General features: G+C 39.1%; 1 protein-coding gene across 1 annotated transcript in view; it reads left to right on the top strand.

Annotated features, from left to right (window-relative positions):
- Positions 1-14,918, top strand: part of ZZEF1 (zinc finger ZZ-type and EF-hand domain containing 1) — a 59,478-nt gene that overhangs the window by 4,954 nt on the left and 39,606 nt on the right. Inside the window, exons 3-16 of the mRNA XM_066563385.1 lie at positions 633-827; positions 1,687-1,858; positions 3,191-3,390; positions 4,421-4,631; positions 6,376-6,492; positions 6,721-6,899; positions 7,961-8,059; positions 9,094-9,185; positions 10,187-10,335; positions 10,886-10,997; positions 12,521-12,736; positions 13,266-13,366; positions 13,704-13,873; positions 14,633-14,766. Coding sequence (XP_066419482.1) covers positions 633-827; positions 1,687-1,858; positions 3,191-3,390; positions 4,421-4,631; positions 6,376-6,492; positions 6,721-6,899; positions 7,961-8,059; positions 9,094-9,185; positions 10,187-10,335; positions 10,886-10,997; positions 12,521-12,736; positions 13,266-13,366; positions 13,704-13,873; positions 14,633-14,766 — 2,147 coding nt within the window. The remainder of the gene's footprint in view (positions 1-632; positions 828-1,686; positions 1,859-3,190; positions 3,391-4,420; positions 4,632-6,375; positions 6,493-6,720; positions 6,900-7,960; positions 8,060-9,093; positions 9,186-10,186; positions 10,336-10,885; positions 10,998-12,520; positions 12,737-13,265; positions 13,367-13,703; positions 13,874-14,632; positions 14,767-14,918) is intronic.

Consider the following 14,918-nt stretch of genomic DNA (forward strand, 5'->3'; position numbering starts at 1 on the left):
TGTTCCGGGGGATGAGTCACATATTTTATTATTATTATTATATTGTTATTCAGCATTTGAAATCCTGATAAAACATACTTCAGGTTTTATGGTTTATAGTTCAGAAAGTGCCAGTTTCCAGAATTTGATTTCTGGGATAAGTGTCAGTTACTGGCTTTCCTTCCACATGTTTGATGATAAGTGGCTAAAGGGGATTTGCCTTAAAGGATCAGACAAGAAACACTAGAATTTTCTGCAGAGAATTTAGAGGAGAGGACTTGGAGAGTGCTGTTCTATGCATGTACATGCACTGGGATTCAGGTGCCAGTGCTCAGGAGCTGACATTTCTGACCAAGCTGGTGGAAAACATTAGGAATAATCCACAATTCCAAAGGGAAAAGCTCAGTGTAGCTCAGGGTGAATGATTTTTAACCAAGTGGCAACTGCTTCACTTAGATTTTGAAGGTAAGGGTTTGGGGCAGCAAAATAAACAGGAGATTTTTGGTAATTGTTTTGAATACCTTCAGGCATTTCAAGTCACTGAAAGAAATATTTCCCTGCACTTTTCCCTGCTGCAAAGTTGAGGTACATCCTCTAATAGTTTGACATCCTTCTCACATTGTGGTGCCTGAGGAAATGCTGTCTCTTTCTAGGCTTTATTGATATATTTTCTGAGTCCAAAGAGCGCCTGGGCCTTCACGCCTCGATGATCCTGAGGTTCCTGCACAGGAACCGCATCTCCAGCACTGCCATCCCCTACCCAGTGCTGGAGTACTTCAACAACATCTGCACCATGCGCTCCTCCGTGCTCAAGGACTCCTTGGATCGACTCCTCCTCAAGGAGAGAGGTGTGCAGTGCTTCCCTTCTTTTTCAGGATGTGGCCATGGCTGTGAAAAATAGGCTACAGATAAAATGAAAAGCTTTCTTGACTATTAGGAAGTTGATCTGCATGCTTCTGCGGGGTTTTGTTGGTTTTTTGAAGCGCATAAATTATTTCATGAACTACTCGGCAATCTGAGTAACACTCTGCAATGTTCTTATCTTTCTTCTGGGCTGTTCAGAATTGATGGTTACTCATTTGTGATATTCTGTATTCAGTCAAACATCTCTACTAGTTGCTGGAAACTTAGTTTCCATGTGAAGGTGGATGTTTTATGAAGTTGACTGTTCAGTACTAAAAGATACTTTATCACTTTGGACTGGAGGTGATTAATCCTACCCTGTATCTCTGATGGGACTGGCATGGTCCCTGCAGGGAGGGCTCCATTTCTTTACAGCTTGACTAGATATTTTCAGATTTCTGCACTTTTATTGAAATAGATCAAGTTACATAGGAAACAGGGTGCTTTGTCCTTTCCCTGAAATACATGAATTGAAGTTTTCTCCATTGTAATTTACTTTTGCCTTTCATCTGTTTGTATTTGGGCACAGAAATAATAAAGCAGTGTTGAGGTCAGTAATGAAAGGGGTAGATAAAGGCTATTGAACTCCAGGGAATGGAGTTGTTTTCATACAGAGAGTGGTAGATGGAGATTATTGCAATTTAATCTGAAATGAAATTTTGCTGTCTCCTAGTTCCTGTCAGAAAAATTCCTTCAGGGGCTGTTTTCTGTGCCAACAAGTTCATTTGTGTGAGATGGTTCTTACAAAGGTATAACAACACTCAAAACAGGCCAAAGAAAAATATTCTGAGTGGTTTTTTGCAGAATACCCCAGTGATCTGAATGGTAATCAGGAGTCAGACAAGCTGAAGTCTGTCACAAAGTGCTACACACACATCGAGACCTCCTCCAATTCGGCCGATATCGACAAGATGACGAACGGAGAAACCTCGTCCTTCTGGCAGTCGGACGGGAGCGCTCGCTCCCACTGGATCCGGTGAGCTCAGGGCCTTGGGCTCCCAGCCAGGGGGCTGGGCTGGATTGATCCTGCCAGGCTGCTCCATGGCTCCCCTCCTCAGCTGGGCAGGGGAGAGAAAATGTAACGAAAGGCTCTTGGCTCAAGGGCAGGGAGAGCTTTGTCACCAGCTAGCATCACAGACTTGATTCAGGGAATTTAGTTCAGTTTATTGAATCAGGGTGGGGTTAGGAGAAGCAAAACCAAATCTTCTTCTCAGGCTTAGAGAAAAAGGGAAGAGAAGTTATCTCCTCCCATCCAGAGGCACAGGGGGATGGGGAGTGTGGGCTGTACTCCGTTCCTCACATGCTGGCTCTGCCACTCCTTCCTCCTCACGGGCAGGACTCCTCACCTGCTTCCCTGCACCAGTGTAGGGTTCCTTCCACGGGAGACAGTTCCCCTCAAAGTGCTCCAGTGTGGGTCCTTACAAAATCACAGAGTATTGAGTTGGAAGGGACCCCCAAGGACTGCCAAGTCCAGATCTTAAGTAATTGGCCCTGATGGGGATCAGTCCTTCAGGAAGAGGCTGCTCCAGCATGGGTTGCCCATGGGATCACAAATCCTGCCAGCAAACCTCCTCCAGTGCACACTGCTCTCCCCCTGGCAACAAAGGTCCAGCATCCAGCAACTTCTCACACCCTGTAGCCCCCCACTGCCAAAACTTTGTCACACAAACTCAATACAGGTGTAATTGAAAACAGCTGGAATTAATGAGAGACATATAATACAGATAAAAGCAGAAATCATTAATCCCTGCATAAAATTTAAAAGCCTGACTGCCAAATAAAAGGTCACCTGTGGTGACACAAAGCCTTGTTGTATAGTGAAGCTTTCCAAGTTGTGATACAGATGCAGTGGTTGGTACTTGAATAGAAACACTTTGCCACTGTCCAGGAAGTTCCATGAAACAGAAATGCTCAATGAAACAGAAATGTTTAGTAGTTTTTTTCAGTGGTAGATCTAAGAATGTGTGCTTCAAAGGAAAAAAAAATGTCATTTTGGTCATTATTAACATTGCAATTTTATTCCTGAGGAATGAATTCTCAGTTGAAAATATAAATAGAAAATTCTACAGTCTTTTAGAGGCAACTATTCTCTAAATCAAATTTTTTTAACTCCTTCACCATGGTATGGTTAAGAACACCTGTGAAGCATTAGGTAAATTTCAGAGGATTTCTTTGTGTTTGTAGAGGAGGAAAATGAGTGAATAATAATATAATATCTATTATATATACACATGTATAGTATTATAATAATAAAAGCAGGGTGCTTGACTTCTCTTTTCAAGAACCATTTGTCTTCTTTGCTTTGCAGTTTAAAGATGAAACCAGATGTGGTTTTGAGACACCTGTCCATTGCAGTGGCAGCTAATGACCAGAGTTACATGCCACAGCAGGTCACAGTGGCAGTGGGAAGGAATGCCAGCAGTCTCCAGGAGGTCCGAGATGTTCACATTCCAAGCAATATCACTGGCTACGTAACACTCTTGGAAAACGCTAACATTAGTCAGATGTGTGAGTCAATAAAGATACCATTGGGATTCTGCTTTGGTGCTTTTTGCAAGGTCAAAGGTTGGGTAGATCATGGAGAGATGTGTTGAAGTGGCATTCATCAGGGGTGACATTTTGGGCCTTGTTCTTGGGTCAGAGGAATTGTTTTCATTCTGGTTTAATTTCTAGCCTGTACGAGAGTTTTCCAAGCTTTTCTTGTGGTCTCTGTAACGTGGGCTAAGGGCTGAAGAGAAAAATGACTGAAGATGCAGTTTTAGCCTTTCAATGTGAAATCATGGGGCAGTTTCAAAATATCCTTGCTTGCAGAGTGAAAGCATATGTTGGCTGATAGTATCTAGCAAAAAATCTGCTTTTTTTTGGTACTGAAACTCTGAAGTTGGTCCAATGTAAGGCAGGTTTTATGCTTTTAAATAGTGTTATTTTTGATTCTGGTAGCTCTGTGGGTGCTATATTGGAATCAATCAAGAAAAGCTGCTCCTTCCTTAGATGGTTTCTGCAGCTTCAGGAATTCTGTCCCTTCAGTTCCAGAAGATGCTTTTCCCTGAGAGGAGCTTTCACTGCCACGGAAGTGGGCAGCAAGGATGTTGTTCCTCAAAAGTAATCAGGACAATGCCATCTGTGCAAAATGGTCAAGAACTTGTGTGAAAATTTTTATGTAACTTTAAACTTTGCCTTTGGGCTTTGCTCCTTTTCCCTATTATCTCCACAACCACTTGTTTCCAAGACACTTCCTGTGTATCTAGGTAGGAAGGTACTGGTGAAATAATCTACTTCCCACTTTTAGGATATTTTATTACAATTTTTCCTAGTTTCTAGCCATAATATGTGTGATGGATGCACAGGATATTGATGCAAAGGGTAAATTTTCCAGATAAGAGGATGTGTGGTTGACCATATCAAGCAATGCTGTTCCATACCCGCCATTACTTTTCCAAGAGATCCCGTACTAATTCGATATTTAGAATACCTATTCTTCTAACTCTTAATCTAGAAGAAATGGGAAAAAAAAATTGGAATTTGTTTTTTTTGACAGATGTACAGATAAACATCAAGCGTTGCCTTAGCGATGGCTGTGACACCAGGATCCACGGGCTGCGGGCCACGGGCTACCAGCGCGTGAGGAAGGTGGGAGTGTCCGTGTGCGACGCCTCGGCCATCTGGTACTGGTCCCTGCTGACCTCTCTGGTGACAGCTTCCATGGAAACCAACCCAGCATTTGTTCACACCATTTTACAGAATACTCAGTAAGTAGCAAACTTACATGGGGTGTGATTTGAGCTACTTCTTATTTTTAAAAAAATAGATACTTGCGGCTTTAGGAAGCAATCTGTTGTAGGTGACTGGTTTCTACACCCTTCATTCATGTGTTTAAACAGCTTTTTCTGTCTCATTCTTCAGATTTTGGATGTTTTTCTTCTATCCATTTGTATGTACTAGAACAAGTGTAATTCTCCCGGCTGTTTCATCTAATCTAGTTGTTAAACTGTGACTTAATGGATTTTAGCTACTTCTTCATTTTTTTAGAAAAATACTTCTGGCTTTAGGAAGCAATCTGCAATCTGTTGTATGTGACTGGTTTCTACTCCCTTCAGGTGTTTAAGCAGCTTTTTCTGTCTCATTGTTCAGATTTTGGATGTTTTTCTTCTATCCATTTGCATGTGCTAGAATAAGTGTAATCCTCCTGGCTGTTTCATCTAATCTAGTTGTTAAACCATGACTTAATGGACACTGAAAAATACATTTTTCACTGATCCATTTACTTGTAATGACTTTGAGCAGCCTAAAATGAATACATTTTTCTTGTCCAGTATTAATAATCAATAACATTTATATCTTCCACTTAGGACTGAAGCTTAATTTAGCTTAATTTTCTGCAGATTTCTACTTACATAATGCCTTGTCATGGATTTTATGGGGATATAGCTGAGTATTTGCACCATCTCCATGCAAATGTTTGCTTGGGGTGACTGACCATTTTCTGTGTAACGTTTCCTTGTTAGATTGCCAAACACTTCTGCTGGATGACTTGAAGGATTGGAATCCCAATAAAACCTCTCCACACCCACATGAGCTTTTACAGAGCTCAGTTAGCACAGTGTCACCACACTGAAGAGCAGGGCTGTCATTAGGTTAATGAATCCTCTAGGTTAAAGTCCACTAAGCCTATCTTTTAATTTATGTTATCTGTGAAATCTCTTCAGAGTTTAGATAACTTCATACATGCTCATAATCCCATAGTTGCAGGCTCTGCTGAAACTGAGGGCCTCCAGTTTTGGTGAAGTTCAGAGATTTTTCAGAAATATAACAAGAACACTGAGCTAATAAAGCATTGAAGAATTATAATGGAGAAATCCTGACTAAAATCATGCTTTCAGAAATTAGATTTACTGTTTAGAATTATAAAGCAAAACCCCCAAGCTTTAGAATTGGATGGAATAACTGTAATACTGAAAACTTTAGTATTGGATGGAATAACATTGGTGAAACCACTTGAGAATTCCTAATTTCAGGGATTATCACAATGTCTTTGGGAATTCAGAATAATCCTGATTTGAGCTACCAAGTGTCTTTCTTAGTTTCTCTTATTCTTCTTTTGAGGGAATTTCAAATCAATTTTCCTTTTATTCACAGGCTCTTGCTCAATTCTGGACCAATTTAAAATGAAGCAGTGCTTGGATACTAAGCTATTTCTAATGCTGTCACAGATTTAATTTAAAACTCCTTGACATGTTTGTCTCATTAAATCTGAGATTGAGACTAGATAGATTCAAGATTACCCAGCAGTCATTGAACTTTCCCTGCCTAGAATGCAATACTGTGGTTCCCTTTTGAAGAGAATCTCTGTGTAAATAGATTTAGTGCATTCAGAAGCAATTTGCAGAGACCTGCCCACACAAAGCATGAAGATTCAAGCCTCTAATTCACATTAGGAGGCTCTTTTCTGCAATTCTGCCTGGTTTCCTGACATTATGTTTCACTTTTTCCTAGGAAAGCACTGCAGCACATGCCACCTCTATCCCTAACACCAGGCTCCACAGATTTTTCAAGCTTCTTATCACCAAATGTTTTGGAAGAAGTAGATAGCTTCCTTATCAGAATAACAAGGTGAGCTTGTGTGGTTGATTCAGTGGGAAGTGGTTTGGAAGAGTGCAAATCAAATTTTTACATCTTTACTCACATGCTCTTTTTTAAGTATCCTGAAAAATACAAATCCATATAAAAATACAAATCCTCAATAAACAGGCACCTGGGAGGCTCTGTGGCAGTTGGTCTTTATTAAAAACCAGAATGTCCCAGTTTTTCTTTTCACACTCTTGTTGTTTTTCCTCCCAGTTGTTGCACTACTCCAGAGGTGGAGCTGACACTCCTGGCCTTTGCCTTAGCTCGGGGGAGTGTTGCCAAAGTGCTGAGTTCCCTTTGTGCCATCACTGATCATCTGGACACCCCATACAAGGCTTCCTCCCTGATCTCCTCCATGGCAGCAGTCAGACAGAACCTGCTCTATAAATATGGTAATGCAACAATCCTGCATCCTTTACAGCCTTAAGCAAATACATTATATATATATATATATATATATAAGCTTTGAGTTGTTCCACTTGCTGGGTTTTAAAATGATCCAAACCTTCTTAATTAAAAACTGTCACTGAAATCACAACCTGGCAGCTAAACTGCCCAAATAGTTGGTGATTGATGAGCTTTTTGTAATTAAAGAGTTAAAGCAAGAGAGAAAACATGAACTTTGTAGATCATGGCCCCTGTATCAGCATGGGGATGATGGTGTTTGTGTTGCTTAAAAGGCAAATGACAAGAAGCATTTTTCTTCTTCCAGTAAAACATTTGTTTGTGTGAGTGAGCCTCTGTGAGTGCTCTCTCCTGCAGGCATGTACAAATTGAAGATGCATTTTAAATGTAATGCCATTAGCATCTCTCTGTGGTTCTTCCTTTTTTTTTTCACTTTTATAAGATGAGTTAAAATGAAATTTTTATAATCTGAGTATTTCATGAGTGTAGAGCTGTTCATGGTCTGGCATCAGGTGGTGATTTTGCTGTATTTGCTGGACTTGTTTGATAAATCTGTATTTTCTCAGGTATCAACTTCTGAGATTCTCACTAGTGTCTCATGAAGAATTCATGAAGACCCTTTATTTGCCTTTTAGTCTGTTTTTTCAGTACTTCTTGTCTTGTGCCAAAGAACACGTAGATTATTTTATAATTATTGATGTTTACTTTCAAAAATTGTGAAAATTGGTTTGTTTTCCCCAGAGTAGGTAATGCCTTTTGTAAGACAAGTGGTATTTCATGGATTGTGAATTCCAAAGTGTGGCAACAGTTGAAGGAACATTAATTGGCATGAATTTCATTGTCCTTCTGTCTGTATCTAAAACTCCAACTACTTTAGATTAATGTATCTCTCATATTCCAGTTTCCCTCCCTTTTTTGGGTCTGACAGTGGTGAAAATCTCATAGTATTGTAATTTTTTCCCATTTTTATTTTCTGAACGAAGAACTATGGAAAATATATTTTACCATTTTAAATGAATTTGATAAACCTGTTGATTTTTTGACTTAGGAAAGCCTTTAAGACTCACTCTGCAAGCATGTGATGTAAAGGGAAAAGAAGATAAATCAGGGCCTGAAAACCTCCTTGTAGAGCCATGGACTGGGGATGGTAAGAGCCTGGACTTAAAATCCATAATTTTAGAATCATAAAAGCATTTAAGTTAGATGCTTCCACCAAACATAATGATTGTTGACAATGCTGTGGTGGTGTTCTATATTTACTTCTATATATTTGATTCTTTAGAGTTTTATGCTATGGAAGATTTGTAATTTTAAAAAAAGTAAGCTAACAAACAAAAACCCAAACTAAAACAGTATATAAATTCGATTTTGCAGCACTGTGGATTTGTCATAAACCAGTTTATTGTCAAAACAAGCCAACCAAACAAAAAGATTGGATTTTGGAGAGAGTTATTAATATTCTATGTGGAAGTCAGCAGTGAGCTGCCACAGGGAATATTCTCCTAGAGCAAACTTTGTGGGTTGAAGTCATGAATAGCTGTTAGTTTCCCAAATATTGATGGGAGACAGTTTGTAGAAATCATTGAAATTCTCTGCATGTACCTATTAATTCTCTTAAAGCCTCTCTTTGTTAATGCAGTGCTTTTATATACTGGATACAACCTAAACAAAGAGATTTGTGTTTCTTGACCTCCTTTTTAAGTGAAATGCCACCTAATCTTTTTTTTTTAATAGTTTATTGTCTTGTGCAGTGCTACTGGTAAATGAAAGCCATTGTGACAGAAAATCAGGCACTTTCTAAATGCTTATTTTACACCTCTGTTAGTTCATGTGCATTATTTGAGTTTATTATTTAGTTATTTTGTGGCTTGTCTGCTGTTGTTTTGTGTGTCACAGTTTGGGGGACTATTCACTGAGTTCACAAGCCAAAGTAACATTTGAGAATTACTAATAAACTTTAATAAGAAAATATTCTTGAAACTGCTGCAGATATTGCAGTACCCAGAGAGATACTGGAGGGTGCTGTGTAAAATACAATATTTTAAGTAGTCCCTTTTATTTGGAAATATTTGTTAATGAGCATTTCACTGGAAAAGCTTTGTGGTTTTGTTTCCCCCCTTCAGCCCACTGTCCCAGTATTTTCTTTCATTCAGACTCCTTCTGTTCCCACTGCTGCTTTAGGTTTTCTCACTGAAACTGGGAAAACCAGAGCAAGTATCATTCTTTCTACTGGAACTGAATCTTCATTTCAAGTGACACAAATTAGAATAAAGGTATGTAGTTGCTGGGAGCTTTTGAAGTAGAAGATTTACATTTTTCCCCTAGTGGTGGAATTGAATTTGGATATTTTTTATATGAACTGAAATTTAAATTCATTATGAAATAGTGTTATTTTAGAGTTTTTCTTCAGTGTAAGTCAGGGAACTTCAGGAAAAGGAGGTCTTAAATTGTTCCAGGGAGCCACAAGCATGTAGTAAAGACATTTATTTTATATGGATTTTATCTATATCTTGCAATATCTATCTCAAGCCAGAGACTCATTGGTTTGTGGTTTCTCACTGAAGTGTGTGGATTTATATGCAAGGTCCTTTATCTTAAGTTTAAAATAACTTTTTGGCTCTGTGAATAGCAGGTGTCAAGATACAAAGCATGTGAGTTCAGATTAAATGGAGGTATTTCAAATTCTGTGTAGAGACACCAGTGTCATTTGCATTTGGTGTGACTGTGGTTTCAAAGGAAGGTCTTGTGATTAAATCTCATGGCCAAGACTTCTGTGAGGTTTCTGCAGCTGAATTGGCTTATTTACTTAAGGCAAAGCTATGGTATTATTTAATTCCTGGAGCAACAATGCCTATTTCTATGTCAGAGAACACAGAAACATGAATGGGCTTCTGGCAAGTAAATTTTACCTGGGGTTGGAGAGGCAGCTGAATTGTTTTGCAGTGTAGTGATATTAATAGGGAAACATGATTTTAGTTTTGCTGATTTTTTTTGAATGTAAAAGGAAAACAAAATGGGAATTAATATGCAGAACTGTAATATATCTAATTAATATGTGGAATTCTGGTTAATGTAAGGGTGCTGGCAGGGTGATAGATACAGTATATAATAACCATGTGCATGATCTCAATTCAGTGGGTTACAGGAGCTTTCATAACATTTCTCTAAACGTTTTTCATGTTCCTGTGCAGTTCCAGAGAGCAGGATTGTCAGGATCTGGTTGCTTTCCATAATTCTTTATTTTCCTTGCTGCCCTCGTGGCTCTGCCCTCCAGGTGCGGCGCGGTGCCATCGGGGCTCAGTGTGGGCTGGTGTTTGCCTACAACGGGGCCTCAGAAAAGTTCCATGCTGAGGAGCACTTCCGAAGGTTTGAGAGCTACGACAAATGGAAGCTGAGGGAATTCAAACAGTTTTTAAAAACCAGGTATCAATGGATTTTTGCAATGCATGCATGGAAAATTAATGTTATAGTTGATCATTTTGCAATGCCATTCCAACTACTGAGAGTTGTTCCAGGTGACTTAAAATGGAGCATCATTTAATTGTTGTTGGATTTTAATGAGCCTCCATTTGATGTGTTGAATGAAATATGCATATAGCTGTTATTTTCAGCCACTTGATTTAAAGACCTGTTATAAAAGGGATATAGCAAAATTGGGGGGATATAGCAAAATCTGCACTTGGGATGCAGATCAGTGATAACAGAAAATTTTTAATTAAGTTTTATTAAATCAATTTTCAGAACTGTTGCTTAGGAGTAAGGGGAGGTTAAGGGGCTCAGACAAAAAAAGCCTTTCTTGATTTTTTTTTTTTTTTTACCTTGCATGTGATAGAGTTTTGGGTTTGTGAAACTTTCTGTTGTCTTTCATCTTTATAGCCATAAGATGCTCTAAGTGTTTTGTTACAGTATCAACAGCTTTGCAATGTTTCTAAACTTTTTCTTTACAAAATGTGTTACATTCTTTTATACACAGAAGCAGTTGTTCTTGTGATGATTTGGGAGATGATGATCCTATTGGCTGGTTTGAAGTAGAAGAAGAATGGGATGAAGTTGATGTCAAAATGCAGCAATGCAGAGTTTCCCAAGTAAGAACCCACAAAGACCCCTTGGCCCAGTCACAATGAACAGGGGCTCTTTTCTGTGTCAACTGAAATAAACCTACTTCTATTTTGTGAGGGAGAAATCTGCTGTACAGAGAAAAAAATGAATAGGCTTCTAGTTAAGTGAATAATTGAACTTTTGTCCTCTGAAATAGTTACTTTTCCTCTGCATGCACACACATATATATATATATATATATGTATAACTAGTTAAGCTGGGCTTCATCATCAAATTTAATGCAAAGCTATGTGATAATGTTCAGATTACTGGTTTTAATATGATTGTTGCTTTATTCTAGTATCTAGATTATTTAACTACTGTGTAGTCATAGCATTTATTCTTTCAGAGCCAGGTTTTTCAATCCTTGTTTCAGTGGGCAAACAATTGCAAATTGTTTCCATCAGTTAGGCTGTTGTCCCTGGAGAATGGAGACTCTTTCATTTTGAGAATGGCAGAAGATGGTTTTGATTTGAAGTGCTTGGTGCATTTATAGGGAATGTTCCATTTCAGATCATGGTTCTGGAATCAGCTGTTGTAGTTCCCCAGTCCATCTGCACTGTGGGAATTAAGAGAATTGGTGACATTGTTGTGTCAGCTGGGATTTTTTTCTGACTGCTGCAGAGTAACCAGTGCATGTGGATGGCAGGACTTGCTGTTCCTTCAGTTTTGTGCTCTGCACCTCACTGAGAACAGACCGATCAAAGTATGATCTAAATATTACATATTGATCCTCTGCTTGCTTTTAAAAGCATCTAATAATTCTTTAACCTGCAAGAATACTGCAGCTGTGGCAGTGAGGAGCAGTGTGTGCAGAATAAATGAGCTGATAATGAATTGACTAACTTTGCAGGCACCTGTAGTGGTCATAGAACCATCCCTGTGACTTTTTGGAAGCAGGAAGAGATCAAACTTATCCTGAATCTGAGGCTCAGTATTTTAAACCTCTGAAGGTGATAGACAAGGTATAGGATTAAACACGGCCCCTGTGGCAGGGAGAAATGATGAGGAGGACTCCATGGGTATCAGAAGGCTGATTAATTACTTTATTATGCTCTATTATTCTATATTCTATTACATTACATCTAAACTGAATCTGCACAAGCACTCAGCTCAACTCAACTGCCCAGAATCTCGTGACTGTCAGCCCACAGTCCCCACACACACCTGGGTTCAAGGGGTCAGTGAATCAAAACACTCACACCAGAATCCAATTATCAATTCCCTTCAGGGAAACAATCTTCCACAATGCTTTCCACTTGTCAACAACACAGGAGCAGTAAATGAGATAAGAATTGTTTTTTTCTTTCTCTGAGGTTCAGAGAATGTGGATCCCAGAAATATTCTTGGGAAGTTGTGCCTTGCTTTTCTCTGTGAAGAGAAATGCGGCCACAACAAGGGACTAAGGCTTCCCTCTTCAATCCTCACCTATGTGCACTCATGCCTTGTAACAGCCCAATCTGTACCAGCTTTTAAACCCAAATCTTGTGCTGGTTTTGTATCCCTTTAGTACCTGATGATCAAGTTCCTGTGCACAAGACAAGAGTCAGCAGAACGGCTGGGGGTGCAAGGGCTGAGTGTTCTGGGCCACCTGCGGCCCCTGCGGGACGAGCCCTGCAGGACCATGAGCTGCCTGCGGTGCAGGAGAACTGAGGAGGACACAGTTTGTGGCACAACTCTGCTCCTGAAGACACTTCACTTCATCCAGCAGCTGGCACAGGATCTGGTATTCTTACTTCTTAAGGTTTTTTAAGCTTCTTATTTGACAGGCTGAAAGGAATAGGCTGTGCAAACAGCAGTTGTGAATGGGCGAAGAAAAGTGGGGGTACTCTTAACAAAGGTTAAAAAGTATGTTGGGGTACTCTTAACAACAGTTAAAAAGCATGTTGTGGAAAAAAAATTTAGTTATGAACAATTGAATTCTGTGTATGTTTGATGAAGGTTTATTACTTCCAATTAAATTAGATGGAGAGGTAGAGGTTATGAAGTGTTCTGGTGATGGAGAAAAGGGATGGGATCCTAGAAATCCAGAAAGAGGGGAGGATTCTGTGAATAAGAAGGTTTCAGCATGAACTGTCACATTTAGGCACCAGAATGTCCATGAAAAAACTTAAACTGGAATTCATGTTAGCTGCAAATTTATAGGAAAGATGGCTGTGCTTTCCTTTAAGCCCAGTGCTCAGAGATTTGTGTTTTATAAGTGTGTTCTGTATAGATTTAACTTTCCAATCCTGCATTTTCTTTGCCTTTTTAAGGTTCAGCAGAAGGAGAGTGGATTAAAATACAAGTCATTTTTAGATTTCACAGGCCTTGATTTGCAGCTGTTCTGGAATTTTTACAATAAACTGCAGCAAAAGTAAGTTTCTTCTTTAGTGTCTGCTGAAGCACTAATCAGCGTGTGTGTGTGTATAAATAAAATATGCTTTGTTTAGTACTGCAGTTTGTTCTTCCTAAACTACATCATTTACATAAATAACATTTCCCTACTGCTGCCATATGGACTTCTAACTATGAAGTTATGTAGAAGCTTGAGCTGTAGATCAGTTGAGCTGGTAGCTCCACTTCCTTTGGCCATGTCTCTCCACTCAGTGGTTTTAATCTGTCTGAAATGGTGACTTTGATAGCAATATTTATTTGATGAAAAGAGTTGCTTTTCTAGTTTTTTCTTCTATTTGTTATGTATCTGCTTACAGCCCAAGGGAAGAATGTATCTTTGCTCAAACGCTGCTGTTGCAGCTTCTCCAGCGCTGCTTTTCTGTACTTACTGGAGATAATAAAACTGCTAAACCTCAAGAAACTCCTCAGAGCAAAGCAGCTGGTCACACAGAAGCTGCAGAAGAGCTTTATAGACATTTGTGTGAAGGTAATTTTTATTCAATATATATTGACTGTTTTGTCTATTAAATTTTGGGAGAAGATACTCATTCCTAGAGGCCAAATCAGCTCCTGTTCCTTTGTTTCTCCTTCATGTCAGTGTGTGCTAATTAGTCTATCAATAGAAACTTTCCCTGACCCAAAGAAATGGTTTTGTAGACTTTCTGACAACACAGTCTGGAAACAGCTGCAATAGAAAACTCCTGTTGAATGTGTCACCTGCTTGTAGCAGCAGGGATTGTGACCCTTTGACTATAGCATTACTGGGGTTTACTTATTTCTGATATTGCATATCAGTATGAATGAGCTCATGAGTAGAATGGGAGGTTTACAGGGACACAGGGAAGATTCTGGAGCCAGTGAAGAGAATGGGAATTACACATTAGGTTTCATTGGAAGTAGGGTGGCATGCTCTATTCAAGTGTAATTTGAAGAATCTCCTGCAGAAGTGGGCTAAAGGGAAAACACTTTATATAGAATCTGTCACATCTTGAAAATTCTATTAGCTTTGATGGGTGTCAAGTTATAATCTTCCTAGAATTCATTTACTTGGTGAATAGATATATTCTTTCTTAATATAAATCTTTCTTGCTGTGAGTTAAAAAGTTTCCCTTCCTTTTCTGTGTGTATAATGGGATTGCAAGGGCTTGGAGTTGTGTGGACTAACATTTAATTCAGTTATGCCTCTAACATATTAGATGGGGTATTAATTAGAACTTGTAATTTTGTTTCCTTTTTGTATGAGCAGTAGTGGATATGGGGGACAGTAACTTCATGCCAATGAAAATGCTGAAAGAGGAAGTTAAGAACACCTTACTCAGTGGAGCAGCAGTTTTTTTCCCAGATAGACAGACCAGGCGACACCAGCTCTTCACCATGATGGTAAACATTGAATGAGAAATTGTTTGTTTGGTGCCTGCTTTCTTTATGCAGAAAAGAGGACAAATCTGACTTGTTATTCTCAAATAATACATACTTTGTCCCATTCAAGTAAAAGCCTTATTTTTTTTCTTTGCCTCTTTTTACCCTGCCCC

This window comes from Molothrus aeneus, chromosome 20 (assembly GCF_037042795.1).
Source record: "Molothrus aeneus isolate 106 chromosome 20, BPBGC_Maene_1.0, whole genome shotgun sequence".
Classification (NCBI taxonomy): Eukaryota; Metazoa; Chordata; class Aves; order Passeriformes; family Icteridae; genus Molothrus; species Molothrus aeneus.